This window comes from Micromys minutus, assembly GCF_963924665.1.
Source record: "Micromys minutus genome assembly, chromosome: 1".
NCBI classification, from domain to species: domain Eukaryota; kingdom Metazoa; phylum Chordata; class Mammalia; order Rodentia; family Muridae; genus Micromys; species Micromys minutus.
The window spans coordinates 157,844,505-157,869,905 of NC_137969.1; the positions used below are offsets into that span (position 1 = coordinate 157,844,505).

General features: G+C 49.0%; 1 protein-coding gene across 1 annotated transcript in view; it reads right to left on the reverse strand.

Moving 5' to 3' along the window:
- Positions 1-1,802: 1,802 nt before the first annotated feature.
- The window catches only part of EFR3B (EFR3 homolog B), a 35,231-nt gene continuing 11,632 nt past the window's right edge, over positions 1,803-25,401 (reverse strand). The window contains exons 3-21 of the mRNA XM_080924302.1: positions 23,684-23,805; positions 22,810-22,959; positions 21,616-21,750; positions 21,140-21,218; positions 20,261-20,396; positions 19,986-20,147; positions 18,786-18,897; positions 18,482-18,533; positions 16,359-16,531; positions 15,454-15,529; positions 15,055-15,216; positions 13,685-13,816; positions 11,984-12,051; positions 10,733-10,860; positions 9,969-10,060; positions 8,537-8,585; positions 7,526-7,632; positions 6,267-6,316; positions 1,803-5,686 (exon numbers count right to left, since the gene is read on the reverse strand). Of these exons, the coding sequence (XP_080780428.1) occupies positions 5,581-5,686; positions 6,267-6,316; positions 7,526-7,632; positions 8,537-8,585; positions 9,969-10,060; positions 10,733-10,860; positions 11,984-12,051; positions 13,685-13,816; positions 15,055-15,216; positions 15,454-15,529; positions 16,359-16,531; positions 18,482-18,533; positions 18,786-18,897; positions 19,986-20,147; positions 20,261-20,396; positions 21,140-21,218; positions 21,616-21,750; positions 22,810-22,959; positions 23,684-23,805 (2,091 nt within the window). The 3' untranslated portion in view covers positions 1,803-5,580. The remainder of the gene's footprint in view (positions 5,687-6,266; positions 6,317-7,525; positions 7,633-8,536; positions 8,586-9,968; positions 10,061-10,732; positions 10,861-11,983; positions 12,052-13,684; positions 13,817-15,054; positions 15,217-15,453; positions 15,530-16,358; positions 16,532-18,481; positions 18,534-18,785; positions 18,898-19,985; positions 20,148-20,260; positions 20,397-21,139; positions 21,219-21,615; positions 21,751-22,809; positions 22,960-23,683; positions 23,806-25,401) is intronic.

Here is a 25,401-nt window from a genome sequence, read left to right on the forward strand (position 1 = left end):
TCCAGCCTCTTAGAGTTTACCTGTAGTTAGGAAATAAAACCTTTCAAATTTCACAGCCGGCTCTGATATTCAATATAAACCGCGTGAATAAAGTCAAAACACACAACCGTCCAATTACACTATCATGTAACCAGATAGAATGTAAAGAAAACATTTCTCAACCTCCTTGCCCCAGCAAATATTCTTGGTGGGGGATTAGATAGTTTGGATGGCTCAGGGTGATTCTCTGTCCAACACTGCTTAGCTTGAGCCTGTCCCTAAAGCCAATCTTACAAGAGTAACTGATCTTAGGGACTTGAAACCGGGTGGCACTATCAAGGCCTAGTCTCCACTGGGAATGTCTCTGGGATGTCACTCAGGAAGCTCCAGGAATACAGGGACACTCTTAGCTATGTTGGGTTCTTATCTGTGACCTCAGGCAGGTCCCTGAACCCTCTCAGGATTTAGCTATCTGCCTCTTCATTCTTGGCATGAGGGCTCAGGGGAGGAAAAAAGGAAAACAGAGATTACACTATTTTATCAGGAAAATGTGAGAACTGAGAGTTGGTAGTGGTTCTGATTTGGTTATTCATACTCTCAACACACATGGTCTTACCCTCTTCTTTACACACCGCAGAGATAGATACACTGTCCTCTGCTGTGTCTTCCCAGCCCCCTTCCCTGTTCTGTCCACTTTCAGCCCAGCATTCTCACTATTCTAGTCCATTAACCAACCCCACTCCAGCTCCTTTCCTGCCCATGCAAATTATTCACATTATTGCATAGGTTTAAAAGGAGTTTGTTAGTCCCATGGTCCTTGGCCCACCAGCCAACAGTGTTCCCTACATCCCAATCTCCCATCAGTTGGGCAAAGTATGTACAGCATGAACATGTATAGAAAAAGTATATATGTACCTCTACATACATGTACGTATAGAGATGAACATGTCAATCATGTTCATTCTTCTACCAAACCTTCAGCTCATGTTTCCTGGGATCAAGGTTCTGCTTCATGTCTGTTGGTGTCATTCTTCAACTCTTCATACCTGGGCCCCATTCCCAATGTCACCTTCACCCACTTTCAGAATCTTTGCTTTTTTTTTTTTTTTCAGTGCAAGCCTTAGGTTCAAGACCACCTCTACTAGGCCAGTCTAATGGCCCTGCTAATATGCAGGGCTCCTGTAGTCAGCTCCCTCTGTGTTGGAAGGCAACACTGGCCAGTAGGGCAAGTGGTTTGCTATCTGATTTGTCCCCTCATCTAAGAGAAAGTCCAAGCTCTTCAGGAGTGTATTGTGTTGTTTCTGTCTCCTGAGGTGTTGTTACAGTGCTGGGGTCACACTTCTGCAGCCATGGGGATGCACACATACCCTTTGATAAGACATCCGTGGGCCACATACATACACATCAAAGCCTGGTACTTGTGGTTTGTTCATAAATCCTTATATCTGATAGGAGTTTACAAGGACATGGTGAGCCCTGGAAGTCCTGGTGTGGAAGGGAGTCAGAAACCCTGATTAAGTTCTCCCTAATGTGGGTTGTAGGGAATGAGCTGGAATGAGGAATAGCCTGGGCCCTCCTGCAGATGCTCCCTTGCTGGGAATCCTCCCTTCAGGTTTCCAAATCTGTAACCTCCTCCTCCCCTCTTCATTAGCACCAGCTGTAAAGCAAGGGTCAGTGGGGGTGTTGAAATGCTAATGGTACACTGATGATATTTTTCAGTTTCTGTTCTTACTCCCCCCTCCAAAAAAAGCTACTTTCTTTTAAGAATTCAAATAGACAGTCATATGGTGACAACATTAACATTTATTTGAAAAGGGCATCATCCACGGCTAATAGTTCTAAAGAATGACTTTGGAATAGTCTCTCCAATACCCCTCTTCCCTGGAAGGAAAACTGATTTGATTCAACAAGTTTAAAATACAGAAAACTGCCATAGGTGCCAATTCTGCACTCACATATAAATATGTCAGTTATTATATACACAACTACAAACTACATTACACACATGCACTGACATAGACACAGACACACACAGGCACACAGACACAGACACACACACACACACACACACACACACACACACACACACACACACACACTGAGATAGATGGGCTGCAGCATCTATGGCTGTGCAGTTTTATACTCCTCATGCTAGACTCCAGTCATTAAGAGTTCAAAAAGGGAAGTACTGGGCTCAAGAGATTCCTGTGCTCCCCAAAGGTGCCAGGCTGGTGCCAAAGGGCAGCCAACAGAACCATCGAGTCTTTCCTGCCTCCCACAGCTTTTCCTTATCACTGTCTGAGTAGCCAGAATCAAGAACAGGGCCTCCCATGATTCCTCTTCTAGTCTTTAGACTGGACCCTGCTTGGGTTATGGGGTCATAGAAACCAGACTGTTTTCCCTGAACTTTACCCCCAGTTTCAGAGGACAGGACCCTTGCTTTGGGGCAATCTGCTTGCCAGAGAAGGTGAAAGAAAGTAGACACAGCCTGCCTGATATGCCCCTGCCTGACCTCCAAGTCTGCTTTTAAGTACTAAGTTCAGACCCACAGCTCAGGCCTTCTCTTTCCCCCAGGCCCAAAACGCGGTTAAGCCACACCGGGATTAGCAGCTTTCTCTATGGCAGGTTGGCAGGCCTATGACAGTCATAAGAAAATTGGCAGGCACCGTGACCAAGGGACCTTTCCAAGAAGCCAAGATTCTTAGGGCCTTTTCAAATCCTAATCCAGAAAAACTGTGTGGACCAGGCCCAGCCCTGCGCAGGCAGCATACAGGAAATGGCTGCTCTGACCAGGGTTCGTGGTCCCAGGTCCATGTTCTCTGGCTTTGTGTGCAAGTGGGAGCCAGGCAGGGGACATTTCTAGGTTGTTCAATGAGTCATGAAACCATTTATTTTAGTCTTCGAAGTAGAGAGAAAACAAGAAACAGGTTCAGCACAGGGGATATAGCTAATCCTGGGTCAGAGATTTTTTGTTAATCCATGTTTTATACTATTTATGATCAACCACAGAACTTATAAACCACAAACACATTCCTGCCTACTAGGTTCTGTCAGCAGGATGCCAACCTCTTGCCTATGAAGCCAGAACCCAGGGTGCTTTGATCATGGGTGTGGGGTGGGGAATGGTTGGCCTTAATAGGTTTGTTGGCTCCTTTTGATCCTGATTTACAACAGGGAAGAAGAACAGAACAAGGCCTGGGAAGGTGCTATCAGACACTAGAGGCTAGGAAGGAAGGAATGGGCACTAGGCTCCTCCCCTAGCTCCAACTCACTGTGCTTTTGCCTCTCTTCCCAGCCTGGTGATGGAGGAACAGATCATCTAAACTTCCTGACTCTGAGGCATACTTGGCCAAGATCAGGTTCCATTTTCTGTCAACAGACAACCCAGTATCCTACTGTCCATAAATTTAAATCAGTTCTACCAGGAAGGGGGCACATAAGTGGCCAGCTCTCTAAAAGCAGCATGTCCCTGCTACATAGCCATGGTACAAAGAAAAAGAACTACGGAGAAGACTGAGCAGCCGTTGAGTCTGCAGAACTTAACTCTGTGCCTTTTCTTCTGTTCCCAGGGCAGGGTAAGAGACAGACATATCTGAGTGGGCCTGGAAGCATCTGGTTCTGATGCTGGCTCTCAAAAGACTCCAATAAAGTGTCTCTCCCAATCCACAACTACGATGAAGGTACCTCAGAGGTGGACAGTAATTCCAGTTGGGAACAATAAGGAAACTAACAGACTCTTATTCAAGTCAAGCGTGGGATAAAAGGTGTGATAGGCAAGGGAAGAAAGACTTTTTAGCCCAAGGCTTAGATTTTCTTATTTTCTAAAAGGTTACTTGCCTTTGTGCTGAAAGTTGCCTTCTTAGAAAAGAGAGATATTGAGGAGAAACCTAAGGCCGTGCTTGTAAAGTTGGGTTGAGCAGTAGTCATACAGCCCCAAAGCCATGTGGGTAGTGTTGGGGTGCTGTCCTCAGGGACCTGAGACCATGCAGGCCATGCTGGAGCTATGAGCCTATAGCTCGGTGCAGGGACCATGGCAAAGAGTTGTATTACAATGGGGAACTCTGGGGACAGAGTCAGGAGGGCCCCATCTGTGATATCTACCACATGTACAATGGAAAATATATGTGCTCCAGTCCTAATTCTGAAAAATGTCCCCACCTGCTCTAGTGAGTAGGCTGTCCCTATGCAGGGTCCCAAGAAGCCCAACTCTTTCCTTTGTGACCCCAGACTACACTACCTAACATTATACCCTGGAAATGATTCCTGCAGGTCAACAGAAACACTCTCCCTTAAGCAAAATCTCTGAGCCATGTTGGTCCTGAGGGAAAAACAGCTCAGAAAATTTATAGGAAGCTTGAAAGAAAAGAAAGGACTATCCTGGAGTATTCCCACTGCTAGGTATTCTGGGAGACACAGAGACACCAAATAGACTCTTTTATACCCACCCAGTCCTGGGTCAAGTGTTCCCAACATGCACGAGTCACATAGGGACAGGTTAGGTGGCCCATAGCGAAAATGGAAGACGAAGTGATTCCTACCACCTCCACCCTGCCCAATTGTCCCCAGTATCTCAGACTTTGCCCAGAGAAGGAAAATATTGTTTCAATCCTAGCCATTAAATCTGTCTTTCCCCAAATTCTAAAGTGCTACTTGCTTAACTGCGTCTCTCCCAACCCCTAACTACTGCTGAGAGCATCTTCCATGGGGAGCGATGTGGACAGGCCGCAGGGCCTTGGCACTCCCTCCCTTCTCTTCAACCATCTAGAACCAGCTAACTTGCTCAGCTTTCTCATCCCAGAGGCTGTGGAAACCAAGACATCAGGAAACACCCAGAAGAGAGAGAACCAGAGAAGATCCACAGGCTTCCTCTGGACAGGGAATGTGAGAAGATGCTGCGCCACCAGGACACAGACTTACCACACTTGTGCTTTGCCTATGCTGACACCCCGTCTGCAGGACCCAGTCGCTCTCCATCCCCAGCCTGCTGCTCTTCTGCTAGACTCACTGCCTCCAGTGTCTCTCTCCCCAGCTCCTGCCGTAAGTGCTCGGCATTCATTAATAGTAGAAAAAGAAACACAGACAACTAGGGAGTAAACAGGACACTGGGCAAGACCCCCGAGACTTAAGAGGGGAGACCAGACATCACCTCTGAGCTCTCACACTGTCACTTACTTCTTCATGTGGGGAGTGGGGATGGGGGATTTCCTCAGTTTCCCCGAGTTCATTCCCTAACCAACCATGCTGATATCAGGTTGCTTTCTCTTTGGGAGTGGCTGACCCTCTCTCATACACACATCCCCAATGGAGGCTTGCCAGGTCCTTCTGCTTCTCAGTGGAGACACCCTCCTGAGTCTCTGTCCCTGGCTGGTACAAGAGAAGACAGGTGAGATGCTTATTAGCCCAGAGGGCAGGTGGCTGGATCCTCCTCTTGGAAGACAAGGAGGAAGCAGGAGGGCCACGGAGGACCAGAGGCTACACCTTTGCTCATTGTCCGAGGTGACTAGGTCTTAGCTATCCCAGCTAGATTTCCACACGGCGAAAGTGAGAGGAGGGCTGTCCTCCCACAGACTGTGTCCTCTAGGGAGTTCTGTCTTTTAGAATTCAGTAGACACACAGATCAGGAAACTTCATCTCATAGACAGGGATGGAGTGGTTCTGCGGCTGGCCGTAGGCTGCGCTGATGGTTCCTGAAGGGCTTGGAGGGGGCCTGGAGACACACGGAAGAGAGAGGTATGAGCCAGGAACTACCCTTGTACAACTGAACACAGTCAGTTCGGGTGCTCTTTAAAACAGATGCCACTCCACGAGTCCCCAGATTTTTCGAGATATTCTTCAGCTCAGTCAAGCTTCTCTGTAGGCTCTACGGCAGACGTTCTTGACCTCCCTAATGTGGCAGTTCTTCATGTTGTGGTGACCCCCAAACCATAAAAAATATTTTTGCTGTTGCTTCATACCTGTGATTTTGATATCGTTATGAACCATAGTGTAAGTATCTGACGTGCAACCACAAAGGGCATCCCAACCCACAGGCTGAGAACCTCTGCTCTCTGATGTCACAGGTACTTTAAAGATCAAGTACTGGCCCGGGACACTAAGACTTCTGGCTGTTCCTGGGCCTCACAAAGCCAGTCTCTTGCCCTCTCCAGCTAAGTCTAGGGCTGGCCTTAGAGGTTGAGAATGGAGGGAGGGCTGGCAGCAAGCAGGTATAAGGAGAGGGCTTAGGACAGTGGCTGTGACCCTTGATGCTAGGCACAGAGTTAGGGTCCCCTGCCTATGCCGTCACTTACCGGATGGTGATTTCAAAGATCTGGTTGAGTTTGCTTTGCAGCAGTGATGCCTAGACACAAGCAGAAGGGAAGTGAACTTGGGTTCCAAGAATGTCAGCTGCCACCTCTCTAGCCACCTTTCTGAAGGACACCTGGAAGTTTCTGGCAGTAACAACGGCAGGATGGTAACCCGGTGTGTGTGCTCTTATCCCTGGCACCTGTCTGTTGGACTTGTACATTCAGCTCAGGGACAACCACCCAGCAAAGGCTGGCTGGGGACCTGACAAGGGTCCAGGAATACAAGGGAGAGGTTTTGGCTCTTCAGTATGGGGTAACAGGGTCTGTTGGGCATGGGGTCAAGAGACTGGAGCTGACATGTCTCTAGTACTTGGGCCTCTTCCTATATCATGAAATGAGCAGTCTGCCTCTCAAAGTGGTATATGAATAACTTACAGTAGGTAGCACAGGCTTGGAAGTTATATAGATACAAAATATATAGCTCTTATATAAATATAAGACATAGCCTTATGCCTGCAATCTCAGTACTAAGGAGGCTGAGGCAGAATGGGTGAAATCAAGATGGAAGCCTGGGCTACAGAGTTCAAAGCCAGCCAAGGACCAACAACAAGACCCTCATTTAAAAGATCCCGGCTGGTGAGATGGCCCAGTGGGTAAAGTATATGTCACATAAGCTGGAACGCCCAGATTCTTTCCCTGGAAACACTTAAAAGCAAAAGGAGAGACCAAAAGTTGTCCTTTGACTTCCATATACATCTGCACCCATATCGTACACACAGGACCATAACAAAAGTTTATAATAACAATAGTAAAAGGGTTTTTTCTTTTGTTCATTTTGTTGAGACAGGGTACTACCCTAGTTGGCCTAGAATTAGTTATGGAAACCAGTCTGGCCTTGAACTCACAGAGATGAACTACTTCTGACTTCTTAGTGCTGGATTAAAGGTGTGAGGCACCACACCAAGCTGGCACCTCTTATGCTGCCTCAATACACCACTGTCTTCTTTTGAGGTCTCACTATGTAGCTCTGGCTGGCCTGGGATTATCTACGTAGACCAGGCTGGCCCCGAATTTACAGAGAACTGTCTGCCTCTGCCTCCCAAGTGCTGGGATAAAAGTCCAAGACAGTGAGTGCTAAATGCTTAGTCACTGGGCTCAAGGGAAGAAGGTATTGGGGTAAACAGCAGCATTCTGTATGCTGAAACCAAACCCCTAATTTCTGCGGTACCAAGAGCCAAGGAATCCTGTGGTGTGTCACTCACCCGAGCCCCACAGTGGGCTGCAATCTCCTCAAAGGGCGCCTTCTGGAATTTCTCTACCACCTGTCGGCGACGCTCACGTTCCTGTTCCTCAACTGCCACACTGTCCACTGTGACACAGAGAACTGGGTTAGTGTTCAGATCATCCTCTGGGATGAGTAGAGGAAGGAGCGTGAGATGGACAGGGTGGACTCTTGGGATAAAAAGGGGCGGAGACACGAAGGGGGCGGAGACACGAAATGTGTGGAGACCTCATGTGTCCTCATAGACTTTTCCTGATTCTGCCCAGGGCCCCACCCACTGAGAATCAATTAAATAGACCTGCAGCTGGGCTTTTAAAGACCCAAGTGGCTGCACCCCTGCTGGGACTTCAAGTGAAAGATCTCAGCTGTCCCTGAGTACTCTCAGGGCAGTTTTAAAAAGGACCTGAACGATAGAAAAGGCAGAGAGTCATGGCAGGGCAGGCTAAGAAAATTTCACTTATTTTCGCCTTATTACCCGAGGCGAGTTAGCGCCAAATAGAGAAGAGGGGGTGTGTTTGGAGGTCAAATAACAATCATTTTGAGCGGGTTAGGCAGCCGGTGTGTTCATTTATTTCTTAATTTATTTTCAGACAGGTTTTCACTAGATAGCCCTGGCTGTTCTGGAACACTTCATGGGCCAATCCTGCAGATCCCTTATTAAATGAGCAGGGGATAGATACCATTTCTTCTCAGTGCCTTTCGCTGGACATCTTGTCCTTTCCTCTGTCACCTACACTCAAGCAGTTTCCATTTATTAACACAAACCAGTCACCTGGCTGTAACCCACAAGTGGCAGCCTTCAGAGGCAGCCGCCATGAGTAAGCAGGGCTTGTCTGATAAACAGCACCACCCACCTCACTGGAGATGGGGGACTTCCAGCTGCAGCTTTGGTGGCTGATGAGTTTACAAGAGGCCATCAGCCTCTGCCACGAGGTCCACGCCACCCCCCGACCTCCCCTTTTCACCAGAATTTCTTGTGGCTCCATCTTACCAATGGCTTTCTTCAGTGTCTCATAGGTGATCTCTTCTGCAGGAACTCGCTGAAGGAGAGAGTACAGAAATGATCAGAAAGGTGAATGTTGTGTCTTAGGGGGAATGTCCTTAAAACACCCTCATTCCCAGAGGTGTCTAAGCACGTCTGGAGAAAAGCAAACGAAGCTAATTCCTCATCAGATTCCCTCATAATAGAATTCTATTCTCTTTTCCCTACCTAACTGTCCATCAAGCTCCATGGGGGGGGGGGGGACCATCACACAATTAAAAAAAAATACTCAGAGGAATAATAGGACGCAAAGAGGTAGTTGAGAAATACAATCTCCAATATAAACTCCAAAAACTTCATAACACTTTGAAAGCTTATGATATTAAATTATGCCTCCAAGTGATGAATTTTAATATAGTAAGTCAATGAAGGTTAGAAACAATGGGCCCCTTGCTGATCTGATTGGTCCCAAGACCAGAGGCAAAGCATCTCAACTTCTGCAGAGACTATGGAAAGAGGCAAGAAATAATAAAACCCCAAAGAAGGGGATTCTGTGGATGCACAGCCTCAGGAAAGATGCTGAAGACAATGAAGATGGTCCAGCAGAATCAGCTAGCACAGAATCCTGAACAGAGGCTGAAGATATGAAGCAGTGCAGATGAGGAGGGAATAGCCCTGGATCAGTTACCAGTATGGGCTAATTCGACCCAGGGAAAGATCCAATGTGAGTGTCCCAGGAGGTCACCAGTAAGGGGCACAGGCTAAGGAGAGCATTTCTCTTCCTTAGCGTCACCTAACTATTGAAGGCCTCTGAACCCAGGACAGGAGAATCCCCTCTGCCATGTGGGAAGCTGTCAGTTTGCTCCATGGCTGTAACACAAGGAGGGTCCCACCTTTCATGGCTGCAAGGGTCTCTGAGGATCCTTCTACTTCCTCACTGTGTTTACCCAGTTAGCCAGGGTCTGAACATTATGCCTGCCATGGGAATGTTCCAAATGAGCTCTGTATAACTTGGCCCCAGGTAGAGGGATACTTTTTTATGCATCAGGGACTTTTCTATGCTCTGATCTATGCTCTGATCACACCTGGGGAAAGATTCAGTGTCTTCCACAACAGTCCTCACAATCCCCATGAACCCTCGTGTCCCCGTCTCACTCAGATGTGGGCTCTCCCTACCTTGTACGATGCCTGTGCCTGCTAATCCCCCAGTTTGTATGAATAGGGGACAGAGACCAAGAAAGCCTTTCTACAGTGATTTTTTAAAAAGGATAGTCACATGATAGAAGAATAGTAATAATCTCCTAGCTGGAAATATCAAAGATGTCCACATGAGAGTCAGTAAGAAAATGGATTTACATGAGAAGCTAATTTCCATTGATCTTTAATGCTCTGTAACAGGCAGGGAGCACTTAGCACCCCAAGTACTGACAAGAACACCCACCTCTTCTTTCTCTGGGCTGTTCCTGGACTCTACCTCTACCTGTAGGGAAATGGTCTCTCCAATGCTCTTCCTCTTAGACAAGCGATCTTCATCTAGAAAAGAGGGGTCCAGAAGTTGGGGCGTCCAGTCCTTACAAAGCTAGGGCTAAGTCATTGGTTCACAGTCCTCAATGGCTCAGGACACATTTAGGCTACACCTGGAGCTTCCAGAAGCTTCTAGCTGCTGTGGGTCTTCTCCACCCATCATAGGGTGGTCAGGTTGCTTCTTTGGGCTATGATTTTTTGCAACCATTTATGAAGCATATCTCAACTAGCACAAGCTTGCTCCACCCAGTCGCAGCAGGAGTAACAGTCATGCATGCAGTGTCCCCTAAATGCATCTGCTCCGAACACCTCCACGTAAACCCTCTAATGAGGAAATTTTGTAGTCATGTAACTCGGGTTTCCAGAGACTTGCCAACGGTGTTTTTAAAGAAGTAGAACAGATCTCTGGTTCTGTAAGCTCATGTGTGCTCTTCCTAATACTACGGACTAGCCCCTCACAAGCTAGGTTATCTCACAGGCCAGCTGCTTTCTGAGATCCCAAACTAAAGAGGAGGTACGTCCGGAGTCAGGATCTCACCATGGATTTTGCTGTGTCTCTCAGCTCTTTCACAACATCTAAGCGGCCACCACAAGTGGTCCAGGAGGCCACGCCCCCTTCCCTAGGGCTCCTGCCTGGCAGGAAAGCAGAGGCAGACTGGAAGCCTTGTCTAGAATTCATACCTGTCAGCTGAGGGATGTAAGGCAGGCAGAGCCTGTCCGAATTGTAGCCGCTGCCTCCCAGGACTTCACTGATTTTGCTCTGGCGGAAGAGAAACTCGATCACCACACCGTCTAGATTCTGAGACAGCCTGAGAGACAAAGAAGAGGCAGAGTAAAACTGGGGGTGCAGCAAGAACAATCTCTGGATGGCTTTATCACAATAGCAACATAATCAGTATGCAAAATGACAGCAATGTAGAAGAAAATTCCACTGATCCTTTTTCCAGGAACACCTACTGTTATTTTCTGCAGAATCCTTCAGTTGAATACGTTTATGCCCACACATAAACGTTCCTTTCCCTTAACATACAGCTCTGTGATTAATATTGTGTGTGTGCATGTGTGTACAGGTGCACACGCATGCGTGTGTACTCAGATGTGTGGAGACTAGAGGTCAACATTGGGTGTGTTAACTTAAGCACTATTCCTGTTTTGTTTGGGACAGGGTCTCTCACTGGACTTGAGCTCACCAAGCAAGCTGCCTAGCCAGTGAGCTCAGATACGTGACTGTCTCCCCGTCCCCAGAACTGGAAGCCACACATGCTATCACAGTTTTTTTTCTTTTCTTAACCACCTGGTTTCTGGGGATCAAACTTCATAAGTCTGATATGAAACAAGCAGTTTACCAACTGGTCTATCTCACCAGCCTATGCCTGACTTCATTCATCTATTATTTAATAACCATTTCACACTAAATATTCTTTCAAAAGCGTCACGGACTTTCTGAGTCTTTTCCTTTTGTGATGCTTCGTGTGGGATTCAACCCAGGATGCACGTGTGTTAGGCAGATGCTCTATCGCTGAACCACATACAACCCCCACCCCAGCATCACTGCAGTTAGTGTGTGGAGAGGCCACAGTTTAGAAGGCTAAGTCCTGTTGTTGGACACCTTTTGTTCCAAAATACCTTTCCCGACATCACTGACATGTGATACTGGTCCATATCACCATCTGAAGGCAGGGTCCTGTCAGAGATGGCTCCTCTTCAATGCACGCCCCCTGGGTTTGACCAAAGCTCCTGGAGGTTGCATTACTTCCTATGCAGCATGACACCCTATGCTGGCTCATAATGGCCTGCTCAAGGTTTGACAGCATGGCAGTCATGGAAGAATTACAGTAATATGATGAAGCCGAACTCTACCAGGGCATGCCTAAACCCCCTGATATGTGTCCTTGTCTGGACTCATACTGCCATACCTGGTACCGTCCTTACCTGGGCCTTTCCACAAACACATCCTCAGGAAGCATGTACGGTGCCTCTTTCTTCCTGGTTTCTATTACCTGGCATTTGGAAGGAAACAAATGATGAGAGGCGGGTCCGGCTGGGAGAGGTGCCTCAGAGCAGACAGGAAGAGCGGCAAGCTCCCGCCCCCTCAGCCTCCTTGGAGGTTCAGTGCAGAGAGCTTCTCCAGGGAGAACCCAGATCCCTAGTCATCGTCAGAGCTGCCTGGGGAGACAAGTGGCTGCTAAGGCTGTCGCCATTGATGACGCACTGGTGCCGAGTGTCCTCCAAGTTCAGGGTACTCATCCCTAAGAGACTGGGGTTCTGTCATCCGCGCCTTGTTCTTTCAATTTACCCAAGCAAGAAGAGACTTCAGGTGGTATGTCTGCATCTGACAGACAGGGATGGCTTGCGATTTCCTCAGTAGCCTTTGCAAGTGTTGCAGGGAGATATGAACGTTACTGAGGTAGTGAGAAGCCAGGGAAAGATGGTGTGCAGGTGTGCGAGGGTGACCTAGAAACGGCCCCCACGATTTCTAGCCAAGAGGCCTTCCTTTACTCTTGTATCAGTTCGGAGCCTGAGAAAGTCCGACACTCTTGGGAAGTCTCTGGTACACTGACATAGCACCTTCCCTATGCCCCAGCCAGCTTAGGTCAGCAGAGACCTGGAATTTTAAACTTAATCCTAGACATCCTATGACTCTCTACCCAAAATAATTCAGAACTTTTTCCTAAAAACATTTTTATGTGCATGAGTATTTTACCTGTATGCATGTATGTGTACGCTATGCTCATGTGTCTGGTATCTGTGAAGGCCAGAAGAGGGAGTCACATCCTCTGGGACTGGAACAGTTGTGAGCTGCTGCATGGATGTGGGGAACTGAACCCAGGTCCTCTGCAGGAGCAACCGTTTTAACCACTGAGCCATCCCTCCAGCCCCCTTCAGAGAGTTTTAAAAGACCTTTATGCAATGTCTGGGGGAGGGGGGATGCACATGTCATGGTTATCTGTGGCGGTCTGGGGAGTTGGTTCTTGCTGTCCACATTGCTGAGGCCGAGTCTCTCTTGCTTTTGCCATTGTACCATGTAGTAGCCCATGAGCTTATGTCTCCGGCTCCCACTTTGCTATAGAAAAGCTGGAATTTAGGTGTGTACCCAATGCTGGGATTTAGGTATGTACCTATGTGCTTGGACTTCTTAAATGAGGTCCAGGGTCAAGCAAGGGCTTTCATCCTAAGACAGTTTCAGTGTTGCCCAGACTGGCCTGGAACTAGAGATTCTCTACTATTAGCCTCCTGAATGTCTGGGATTACAGGTTTATATCACCATGCTCAGCTTTATTTATTAGCTCAGGCTGGCCCTAACCTTGCTATGCCAAGGTCTTCCTACCACTGAGACTGGACTATGTCACCATACTCAGTTTTATGCAGTGCTGGGAATCGATCCCAGAGATATATGCACGCTAGTTGGGTACTCTACCCATCGGAATCACATCCCCATTCCTCCCCAAAACTCCGATGAAGTTGCCTTCTTCCGAGTGGTTGGAGGAGTATCTGTCATGTGCTTCCATGAGGACAGAGGATGGGGAGCAGGTATAAGACCCCGGTGCTCATAGGCTAAAGACAGAGGCTCTTTAGCTCTTCCACATTTCCTCCAAAGACTCACTGGGCTCTCAGATCCCTGACAACACCAACCTCGTGGATGTGCTGACAGAAGGCAGGCACTGTTGTGAGCTGGCTGATGAGGTTCAGGTAGGCTGCACCCAGAGCGTAGAGCGCACAGCGGTTATAGGCAGGCAAATTCTCTTCGTTGACCTGGGCCACGTCCTGTGGTAACATAGACAGGCTTACAGAGCTTTCCTCTGACAATTTAAAAGTCTACACACTCCCACCTGACCTCTCCCCCAGTCTTCTTAGAGATGTCTCATCTCTCTAGACTAAATCTTTGTCCCACAACCCTTGGAGGCAGAAGTCTTCCTTACAAAGCTAGAGAAAATGGGTCATAGAATAATCCATGACCTGGAGGGTCCTAAATCACTATTAAATATAGAGACAGTGGTCACATTTCTCTACTCCATGGTTCCAGCTGTAGTGAGCACCACTGTACAAACCCTACTCATTACTATTAACCATACCATAGCCGAAGCTTGGCTGGTTGGTTTGGCTTGTTAAACTGGCTCCACATGCTAAAAGCTGTGAGTGCCACCAGGAGACTGGGACTCAAGAGAATTGCAAATTCCATCTCTTAGGGTAAATAAAGGAAATTGCAGTATCTAGAATGGCCTGCAGGATTTAGCATGGTCACAGAGATAATCCAAGACACCTGTCACTAAGTTGAAGAATGTGATGCCTACTTGTCTTCAGGACCCGGATGCCCTGCAACCTTTGAGGTTGGAAGGACCCACCTTGAAGGCAGTGCACTTCCACCAGGGCAGACCTTGAAGGTTTCAGGTCCTGTTGAGTACCACACTGGCTGCCCATGAATCACAATGCAAACTTGTTAAAGACATGTGGCTTTCCAGTTTTTTGTTTGTTTGTTTTCAAGACAGGGTTTCTCTGAGTAGCCTGGCTGTCCTGGAACTAGCTCTGTAGACCAGGCTTGGTTTTGAACTGACAGCAATGTGCCTGCCTCTGGGATTAAAGTTGTGTGCCACCATATGTATTTTAAACAAGCACCAGCAGCAATTCAATTGTGAATAAGTAAATCTGAGCGTGAAAGGATTCTTAACACATTTGTTTCAGGATCGCTCAGGGCTTTTGAATGCCCTCTCAGGAATTTTGGGGTAGCAGTCAGACTCCATGAAGGACTTGAAATGCTAGAGGCTCAGGGATGATTCCAGATGACCTTGTGTCCTCTTTACCTTAAAGATGACCAAGAGCCATGAATTAGTTTCTGGGGCTTCCCAGACAAGATCATGGTTTGGGGTCTTCATGGAGTAACCAACCAGGGTCCCTGGACACCAAAACAACTGTCAAGCAACTGTTACAGAGTCTTCCTATCTGAACCTGGCCAGACAGGCCCCTCCCCAGGAGCCTCGTCCAGTTCTGCCCACATCCGGCCCCACCTGAACAGCCAGCACCAGTCGGATGAGGTCCACCACCACCTCCTCATTGGCCAGTTCAATGCTGATGAGAGCCAGCAGTCCGTAGAGCGCCTCGTAGTGCTTCTGGACGTTCGTCTCCTCCTTACAGCTCAGGTAGATGTGCCTGTACAGCTGCTGTGAGTGCTGGAGACAGGACAGCCATGGTCAGCGGGTGCAGAGTGGATGGCAAGGAAGTTCCGACTGAAGGGGAGGTAATGGTTGTGTGTGGTACCCCATCTCCATTCTCAATATGGTTAACCTGGCCAGCTGAAGGAGGAGGAGGCAGGCTCTGGAACCAATGGTCAACCAGTAGAGACTAGAAGGTCGGAACCAATAAGCCTGGTCTCTTCTGGGACTTGTGTGTTTTGTGGTGACACTCACCTTCTTCATGAAGACAGTGTCCTGCCGGGAGCACTTGTCCACTTTCAACTTCAGGACCGAGATGTCACCAAGGGTGCTGGGAAGGGATGGAGGAGCCTGTTAGCCTTGGTGTGAGGCCAGCCTGAGTTCACACAGTGTCACTAAGTTTTATCTCCAGTGCTGGGGGAGCATTCATTCTTAGCCCAATCTCTATTTCCTCTGAAGTTCTCACATTCCCCTTTCTCTTCAGCTTTATGCTGTTAATTCTCTCCTGTAGAGAGAATCTACAGTGTACTGTGTGGAAGCATCACCTGTCAATAAAAAGCTGATGGCCTATTCGAAAAAGGCAGGAGATAAGAGGTGGGAGTTCCAGTAGAGAGATAGGAACTCCCGAGAGAGAGGTGTAGGAAGAGTCACCTCCCAGACTCTGAAGAGACAGACAGGAAACTGAGGAAGGAAATCATCCACGTGGCACACATTGAATAGAATAAACCAGTTATATAAATTATGAGCTAGTCAGGGAATGAGCTCAAGCTTATGCCCTAGACATCTATTTATAAATAAAGTCCCAGAGTCGTTATTTGGGAACTGGGCATGATTAGAAAAGACTCTGGTTACACCCTTCTTCCCTTTACTCCTTTCAGACCCTCAGTGCCAACAGCCCTATATCCTCCTCTTCCCTACACCCGAAATGTCCCTTAGTTCCTCCTATTCTACCTTCAAATCCCCACAATATTCTCTCCAGCCCTCAGCCCAAACACACTCTGGCTCCCCACTCTCCTTTACCAAAGCCAAGGATGAATTCTAGCAGGTCTCACTGCACTCAAATTGTCTTCTACCTGGATGTGAGGTGACAGGCCGAGAAGATAGGTCTCATTGTCCCGCACCCCATCACACATCTACTGAAGAAGAGATCTCGGGCTCACCTGATGGTAGAGAATTTGTGGCGGTTGCCATGACGATCAATGAAACTGATGAGAATCTCTAGGACGAAGAGGCGTATTTCTGCATCCTCCATGAGGGCAGTGGAGAGAAGGCGGTCCAGGAAGTTGCTGGGCAGGGCTGACATCATGTTGTTACACTGGAAACCTGTGGATACCTGTGAGGAAGCCCAGGGCAGGTGTACTTAGGGACACTTTCGCTCTCGGTGCATAGATAAGTTGAAGAAGCAGCCAGAAGAATTCTGATGTAAAGTGTTCATCCTCTGTATAGAGCCGACATCCTGTCCTCTCATGGGCCCTGAGGGTCCACCTGGACCGTCTACCTCAGTTGACATGTAGGTGTATGGGGACAGCACACAAGGGACAGTAAGTGTTAAAAGTGAGTAAAAGGATGGGGACAGAGAAAGGCAAGAGTCAGGGAACAACTGAACGCCCACAATGCTTTGTTAAGACTAGAAGTCATAAGAACTAGAGGGCAGAGGAAGTCACAGCTGCCTGGCAGACTCTGCTCACATACTTGTCACAGCCCTGTGATAATGGGACCTTCTAGCCCAAATCAGTCTGCATAAACAGATACATCACACATGATGCCACATGCTCAGGTCACAAGGCGTATTTCCTGTTAAGTCATTCTGCAGACTGGTACCTCTGAAGGCATCCATGATGCCAACCTAGCCCAGCCCAGCCCAAGAACATCAAGTGTTCTCTGAGGGGGGGATATGAGTGTTCCCCAGACTGTCGCCATACAACACTGGGTACAAAGGGTCAACTCAGCAAAACTGCAGGATCACAGAGACCAAGGAGAAGTCAGACAACTAGATCCGGGAAGCAGAAGAACAAAGGACTTTGCAGAAGGACCGAGTGGGGCTGGAGTACACTCAGTGGCGGGGCATTTGCTTATCATGCATGAGGAGCTGGCTTCAACCCCCAAAGCAAAGCAGCCAACAAGCAAACACAAGAGAAGACTGAGGACAGAAGAGGGAAGGGAAGGCTTGCATGAGTGGGGGGCTCAGAATAATGAGTTCAGTGCTTCTCAGCCTTTTGATGCTGCGACCCTTTAGTACAGCTCCTCATGCTGTGGTGACCCCCAAACATAAAATTATTTTTTGTTGCTATTTCATAACTGTAATTTTGATAGTGTAATGAATCATAATATAAATATGTATTTCCAGATGGTCTCAGACAACTCCTGTGACAAGGACCTTTAATGACCCCATGGGTTCAGGACCCACAGATTGAGAACCACTGGTTGGTCTATCAAGACCTAGGAATTTTGCTCTAAAAAGTACAAACTTTAGAGGTTCGCATTAGAAACTGAGATCGTCTCTGAAATAAGGAACAACATAGGAAACAGCATTGCCAGAAAGTTCTCCCGGTGTTTATGGTGGTTGAAGGTGGACATAGGAAAACACTAGAGACAATAACCTGGTTGTGAGATGTTCGAAGTCTAGGCTGGGGCCCAGAGCTTGTTACAGAAGCAAATTTCAACACTGAGCATGGTAGTGCATGCGTTGTTGAGGTAGGTTAAGGCAGGAAGGAGGATCATGAGTTTGATGCCAGCTTAGGCTAAGATCCAAGGCCAGCAAAGGGGATTGGGGGGCTGTCTCCTAAATAAATCACATATACACGTCAGAATCTCACTGTAGCTGACCACTCACGCTCCCTAGGGAAACCGCACATTTAACCAGCTGGGCATGGGAATGGTGCTTGGGAACAACAGAAACTAGAACAATCAGAAAGCTGAGATGCATCAGGACATATAGGAACATGGAGGATGGAGGTAGTGGTGGCTAGAAGGTGGGAGAAATGGGGGAAACAGAGGCACAGGGCCTGGTGAAGGGCGCGAGGTAGGCAGAGATGGGGGGAGTTACCTCAAGGTTTTAGTGACAAGGCTACCAATGGGCACCCAGAATCACCACTAACAAAGAGAAGCATTAAGTTTCCACCTTGCTCTGAACAACCTAATGGGGCTTGGGTTGGGTTTCAGCCTTTTACTTACCCCTTTAGTAGCTGGGCATATCTGTGCAGCACGGAACGTAACTGCCTTGGTTCCCTGAAAGAAGCTGTGTCCCACAGAGGCAGAGCAGGGACAGGTTAGGGGGGCTCACCTGAAGGAGAGACTTCAGCAACATAATCTGGGTCAGGCGGTTCCTGTTCTCCCTGTAGGTCAGAAACACATTGTCAGCACGATAGCAATAGAGTGCCCCTCCCCCGCTTCTTCACCAGTTTTCCCACCAGGAGGCTTGATGGGGGACCCATGACTTCTCTAACATGGCGGGTGGGTGGGAGGGAGCCTGAATTGCCATGGGACCTATGACCCCTCTGCTGAGGAGTTTTTTTGAGCCGAGAGAGAAGAAAGAGCAGAGCCACAGAAGCCAGAGAGGGTAGGCTGGGAGAAAGCAGTGAACTAACCCGGTCCGTCCCGTCTCTATCGGGTGATGCAGGGAAGGCAGAGGGACTTTGCTCATGATGAAGAGGATCACCTCCGAGCGCTGGTAGGTCGGCAGTGTGCTGGCGAAGGAGCCTGGAGGCAGAGGACAGAGCATGAGAGGCTTCCCCAGGTTCCGCATATATCACTGGAATGGATAGAGTGAGGCTCCCTGGTGCCCAGGGGCATAGGCCCAGAGAGATCTGCCCAGGCGGCTGTGACACTGCCTCCAGGGGAAAGGACTCCAGAGGGCTCTTCCAGATGCCAGCCCTTCCCTTGTTACCGCCATCCGGGTTCCTTTACTGGGGATAGGGCCCGGGGCAGGGCAGCTCAACGGTTTTATTGCTCCTGTCCTGACTCTCGGTGAGAGGGAGGAGTCCCTGGTACTTGTGGTTATATATTTCTCTACATCCAGGGCACAAATAGTCTCTATTGCTTTCTTTCTTTCATCGTTTTTCCCTCAGTCCCCACCTTCCCTCCAGTGGCCCCACCGTGGAAGCACTAGGCATGCCAGATGAGGACGAGGACACGGGATGTCTGCCTTTGCAGGAAAGCCTGGCTGAGAAACCCAGACTGATCGGGTGCCTTTGCTCAGGGCCAGCCAGGCATGTGTCATAAACTGGCCTCTATCCCCCCACCCCCCATGCTCCCTAAATAAAACAGCGCTAGACAATCGTTTAGCAGATGCTATGGCGGAGGCCTGGTCCTCTCTCTATCCAGCCCCGGTTCTACCTGATCCTCCCAAGATCCCTTCCTCTTCTAACTGCTTTTCCTAGGCCCCAGCCTAACTCCTCCCCTAAGCTCTTCCCTCTCCAGGCTTTGCCAGGGTCTCTACTTTCAGCACAGCCCCAGTCTTATTCCACAGGCCCTGCCTGTCTCAGGCGGCGCCCTGGATCCCTGGCAACCTCTTCCCACAGCCTTATTCCTTTTGAAGTCTCATCAGGCCCCTCCCTCCAAGACCCTCCCTTCTCCAAGCCTCACAGGGTCTCTCCCCTTACTAAGTTCCTTTCCCAGACTCCTGCCCCTTTCCAAGCCTCACCCAGATCTATCTCCACTACCGGGTCCTAGACCTTGCATTCATAGGCTCTGCTTTCTTAGCCCCGCCTCCAGATCATTGACAACTCCTCCCTTGGAGCCCGTCCCCAAGCCTCAGTAGCTCCTCCCAGCCCCACGCCCTTCCCCACCAATGGTTTTGATGACCGCCTCCTGGAACATGCGCTCCTCATGCTCCTTGATGATCTTGGTGCCCAGGCTCACAGCGCCGTCGTAGCTCCCGGTTAGCGCGTAGTCAATGCTGAGCCGCAGCTGCCGCAGCAGGGTGTTGAACATCTCCAGTACCGTGGGCCCTGGGCGCCAAGGGGGAGGGACCCACAAATCATGACAGGAATCCCTCCTACTCTCCCAACGCCTGCACACACCCCGCCCCACGCCCCTCGTCTTTTGCTTCGGACCCCCTTACCGACAGAGCCGGTGGCCGCGATAACTGCAGCTTCCGATAGGACTTCCACGATGCCGGCGCGCACAGTCGCCGCGCTGCGGCTGTTGGCGTCCAGGTGGCTCAGAAGCTGCTGGATAACCAGGTGGGAGTGCTGCGGCTGTGGGGGAGGAAGATGTGCTGGTCCCCAAACAACTACCCCAAAGGCTCGGTAGCCCTCTGCCGGCACCCAGAGGCTGAGGGTGAGCCAGAATGACATCCCACAGCCAGTGGACAGGGCAGGTGTTAGTCAGACCTTGCTCTCTTTCTTGCAGCAACCGCCCCCCCCCATAACCCCCAGCCCACATACACGGAGCCAAATCCCAGGGAATCTGCGTTTGCACATTTTCCCTAATTCTTTTTACTTCAAAGACGACCAGCAATCCGTTTCAAAATATTGTCTTTCATTCCTCCCTGTCCCCAGGCCTTACTGGCAAGGCCCATGAGAGGCCACGTGGTTCATCTCAGTAATGCTCAAAGTGTGGCTAGGAGCCCAGTGCCAATTCAGGATCTGTCTAGATAACAGTGCTGCTGAGAGGCGGGCCAGAAGGAAAGTAAGCCCGCAGTAATCGGGACGCTCGGCGAAGGCAGGCTGTTTGTCTTTTTACGAGTTAATTTTCTCTAGAAATTATTTTCCTTTGCATCTCAGAAAAATGTTGGCCTAGGATGTACTAAACAAACATTAAACAGGGAGCCCCTTGCAATTCCTTCCCAGCCAGATGATACAGATCTGTGACAGCTGGGGGGACTCTGGGAGAAGTCAGAGGACACCTGGCTTTCTGCTTTGTGCATGGTCCAGAGCCATGAGATGCCCTTGCAAATGGGGGGCGGGAGGGGCAAGCTGGAGCTGGGAAGCTACCATACCTGAATTGAGTACATGATGATTTTAAAGCAACGGGTGGCGAACACCTTGGGTTCCCAAAGAGAATGGTTATCCAGGTGGCTGTGAGGGAGAAAACAGGAGGAGAAGGGTGACCAGGAAACTCAGAGTGAGGTAGGGAGTAGAGATGAAGGGAGGGACAGTGATACCGAGAGCCCCTGGCAGTTCCCAATCAAGGAAGGGTTTATAGTACAGGCTCTAGAGCTTGACACAAGCAATAAAGTTGGCACCTTCGTACAGTTTTTGGTACCTTCCTCTTAATCAGCACAAACTACAGGTGGCCACTGTGTGGTAACCTAGCTGTATGAACCAGAAAGGGACTGACTTGGCCGTGGCATGTCAGCAAGGCCGTCTCCCTGCATTGGCAGACAGAGAAGACTGGGGTAGTTGACAAGGAGAGACCTGAAACAGTCGTCAGGGAGTAGAGCATTTCCCAGCTGGGGAGGAACTCTCAACTCACATAAGAACAGGCTTGATGGCGTTCTTGATATTGCCGAAGGCTGCCCGGCCCAGCAGCTCTCTCAGACACCTCTCAGCCAGCTCTGCTGGGTTCTCCTTTTCCTTCTCTGGTGCTTGGAGGGGCGAGGGAGACCGGCTGTGGATACAGAGCCATGTGGATAAAGGGTGGGCTTCAAAGCTTGGAGCCAGGGTTGTATAACCCCAGGTTTCTGTTTCAGTACAAGCAGGAATTGAAAATAAAGTACACCAGGTCATAGAGCAGCCTTGGCTGTCAGCAGTTAACCAGGGTAAGGGATCTGGGAGTAGGAGACTGGGGGAGACAACAGAGTTGCTTCTGGAGAAATACTTCATGGATTGCCTCTGGGGGGTGGAGCCCTGCAGACCTCAAGGGTCTATATATATCTAAAGGTTCAGAAAGAGGGGAGTGAGAACAGAAAGGAGGAAAGAGAAGCAGATGAGGATGAAAGAGAGGCATAAAGGTATGGTGATTGGCTAGGGTATGACTTCATGGTACGCAAATCACAGAGTGAACCTTCTCTGAACAGAACTCCCCTTCTGTTATATCAGAAATATAAGCCTCAGATCAGTGAGCTGTTATATCAGAAATAGCCACCAGGGGGCACACTTACTTTTTTCTGCTAGTTTAACAGCCCAGACCCAACTGCATGTTTTACTGAGCATTTAAGCAAAAGCAAGCGGGGTAGGACGGCAACAGGAACCTTTCTCTCCATCCCACTCTACCGGGAAAAGTAAGGTCAGGGGACCGGATGAGTCTGATGTTTTGGAGGCTCTAAGATTAAAATCCAGTGTCAATCCTTGAGTGGCTGTGGCTGGTCAAACAGTCACGTTTTAAGGTCTGAAACGGCATCATGAAGAGAGATGGGGAAGGTCCAAGGGAGAGGATTTAGCATTTAGAACCCTAGAAGGCATTTTAAGCCTCCTTAGCTGGCGCCATCTGCCTCTCGGGGCCCTTGTGTGCTGACCAGTATACCTGTATACTCAGGCAGCACTGAGCCATGCCGCTCTTGCTTTCTTGTTTGAGAACTGAAGGGGCTCAGAAGCTGGCAGAAGACAGACCAAAGCCAGCTATTCCTAGCCTTCTGGCTGCTTTTTACCTCCCTGCCCAAGCTAGGTGTGTTCGAGGAGCCTGGGTGCGAGGGCGGTGCTCCAGGAATTGAGCCCCACCCCCACTCACCTCTCTGCCTCTTCCACGTGCTGCAGATTGAAAAGCAGCGACGGGACGATCTTGTCCATGTGCTGTGGGTCCCAGATGTTGGCCTGCAGCTCATCATTCACCGTCTTCCTCACGACCCCTTGGAGGCCTTTGATGCCTGACATCCGGATTCTGTAAGGAAAGAGGCTGAGTCAGGTCCACACCCCGAGCATCTCTACAGCCAGGAGAGGAGCTCAGTTCAGGATCTAGAGACTTGAGTGCTCCCAAAGGCTCCTCCACCTGATCTTCATTGTGGGTTTTGAGCTGGTTGGGATACATTCATAAATAACATGATCCTTGTCCTGTAGTGGGGACAGACAGGGATCAGAGACATAAGAAGGGAATGAGAATTCACAGTATGGGGGGAGGAGCAGAGGGAAAGGAGTGGGTGCGGGGGCAGCTAGGCAGGCTTCACCAATGAGAGCAAAGCCATGGCCGAGGGGAAGCATCAAGGAATGAGATGGGGGGGGGGGCTGCATGAAGTTCTGGGGCAGGAATGTCCTGTGTGTCCTTGGAGGCATGGCTGAAGGAGAGGGAGTGGAGAACCCAGAGGATGAGTGAGGAGGAGCCACTGTGAGGACTTGGGTTGTATTGATGGGTATAGATATTGGGGAGCAGGTTGCTTCTGAGGTGTTCAAATGCATGTTTTAAACCGGGGAGTGAGTGGTGGGTTTTTGTGTGCACACATACTTGTGAGTTTTGTTTTTGGCCCTCAAGTTCACTTCATTACCTTGTATTTTGCCCTGTTTTCTGCCCCACCCCCCATTTTTCCCTTCAGAATCATCTGCTGGGAGCCCCATTCTGAGTGGCAGACACCCACCCTGGCAGCAGCAGCCCCTGGACTCCTGGTACTCACTTAGTCTTGATTTCCAAGTCATCCTGGCTTGAATGGCACATCTCACTGAACCGGGACACAAAGAAGTCATAGCTTCGATGATAGGAGGGGGTGTCTTCTTCGATGTTGGCGAACTTCACAAACTGTTGGACAGAGGGAGTGCGTGAGAGGCAGTTGAGCTGCCCCTTGGTTCTGAGTGTCCCAAGCACCTGCCACAGAAAAGCCACAGACCCGGGCATCTGGGGAGCAGCTAACACATGCTGGGACTTGAGGGAGAGCCGGTCAAAGCAGGGAGCACCTGCTTGACTGAGTTCTGAAACAGGAGAGCAACTCTGAACATGTACATGAGCACACTGTGGCTATCTTCGGACACACCAGAAGAGGGCATCAGACCCCATTACAGATGGTTGTGAGTCACCATGTGGTTGCTGGGGATTGAACTCAGGACCTCTGGAAGATCAGTCTGTGCTCTTAACCACTGAGCCACCTCTCCAGCCCACGGCTGGAGTTTTGAGTGTTTAAATTGGACATTTTGGTAGTCTCCCTCCCTATCTCTTTCTCTGCAAGACAGGGTTTCATGTGGCAGATGTTGGCCTTGAACTTGATCCTCCTCCCCTTACCTCCCAGTCCCAGGTGTTTGCCTCTGTGCCTGGCTTTAGCTCTCCTCTTTAGCAGCATTCTCAGCTGCTGGGTTGTACTGCGCTGTACTGTTTCCAGCTCTAAAGAGGGAATTCGTTTCAATTAAGTCCCCCAGAGAAGCAAGCATTACATACAAAATAAACTGCTAAAAAAACTAATATAATTTATTTTGCTTGATGACATAAATGCTAGCATCCCCAAACAGCCCTACAAGAAGATTAGATTAATGGGTTAGAGATACAGCTCAGAGGACAGAGTGCTTACTTAGCATGCATAAGCCCTGGGCTCCACCCCCAGAACCGGATAAACTGAGTGTGTAATCCCAGCACTCAGGAGGTAGAGGCAGGAGGATCAGAAGTCTATAGAGCAAGTTTGAGACTATATAAGACCCCACCTCAAAAAGAGAGCTTAGATTTACAATGCATTTTATAGTTTCCTAAATATTAGACGGTTTAAAAAAATATACACATTCAAGCCAGGCAGTGGGGGCACACACCTTTAATTCCAATGCTCAGGAGGCAGAGGAAAGTGGATCTCTGAGTTCAAGGTCAGCCTGGTCTACAGAGTGAGTTCCAGGACTACATACAGAAAAACCCTGTCCAAAAAATCAAAACAACAACAAACACCCCTCACATTCTTTCTCAAAGTATATAGTTGATATACTTTCATCATATTTGGTATTAATTGTCAAACTGTGTCTAAACTACTTAAAAGTTAACTTTACCCTAAGTGCAAATTAACAACATCCTTGAATCTCATTATTTATTATAGTTTTAAATTTATTGATTCTTTTAGAATTTCATACATGCAAACAGTATTTCTATTCCGCCCCATCACCTTCCCTGATTCTCCCGTCTGCTTTCCATGCCCCCACCCCGTCCCAACACGTCCCCTTTCTTTTTTAAACCTCACTGAGTTTGAATAGTGCTGTTCACATGCTCATGGGTGTGGGAACATCCACTAGACCATGGTCAACTTACCAGGACACCACACCATTAAAAAACAAAGAAACAAACTCCCAAAACTGACTCTTCTCCCAGAAGCCACCAACTAACAAAAGCCAACTAACAAAAGTTCTTTATCGAGAGTTGGGGCTCTTT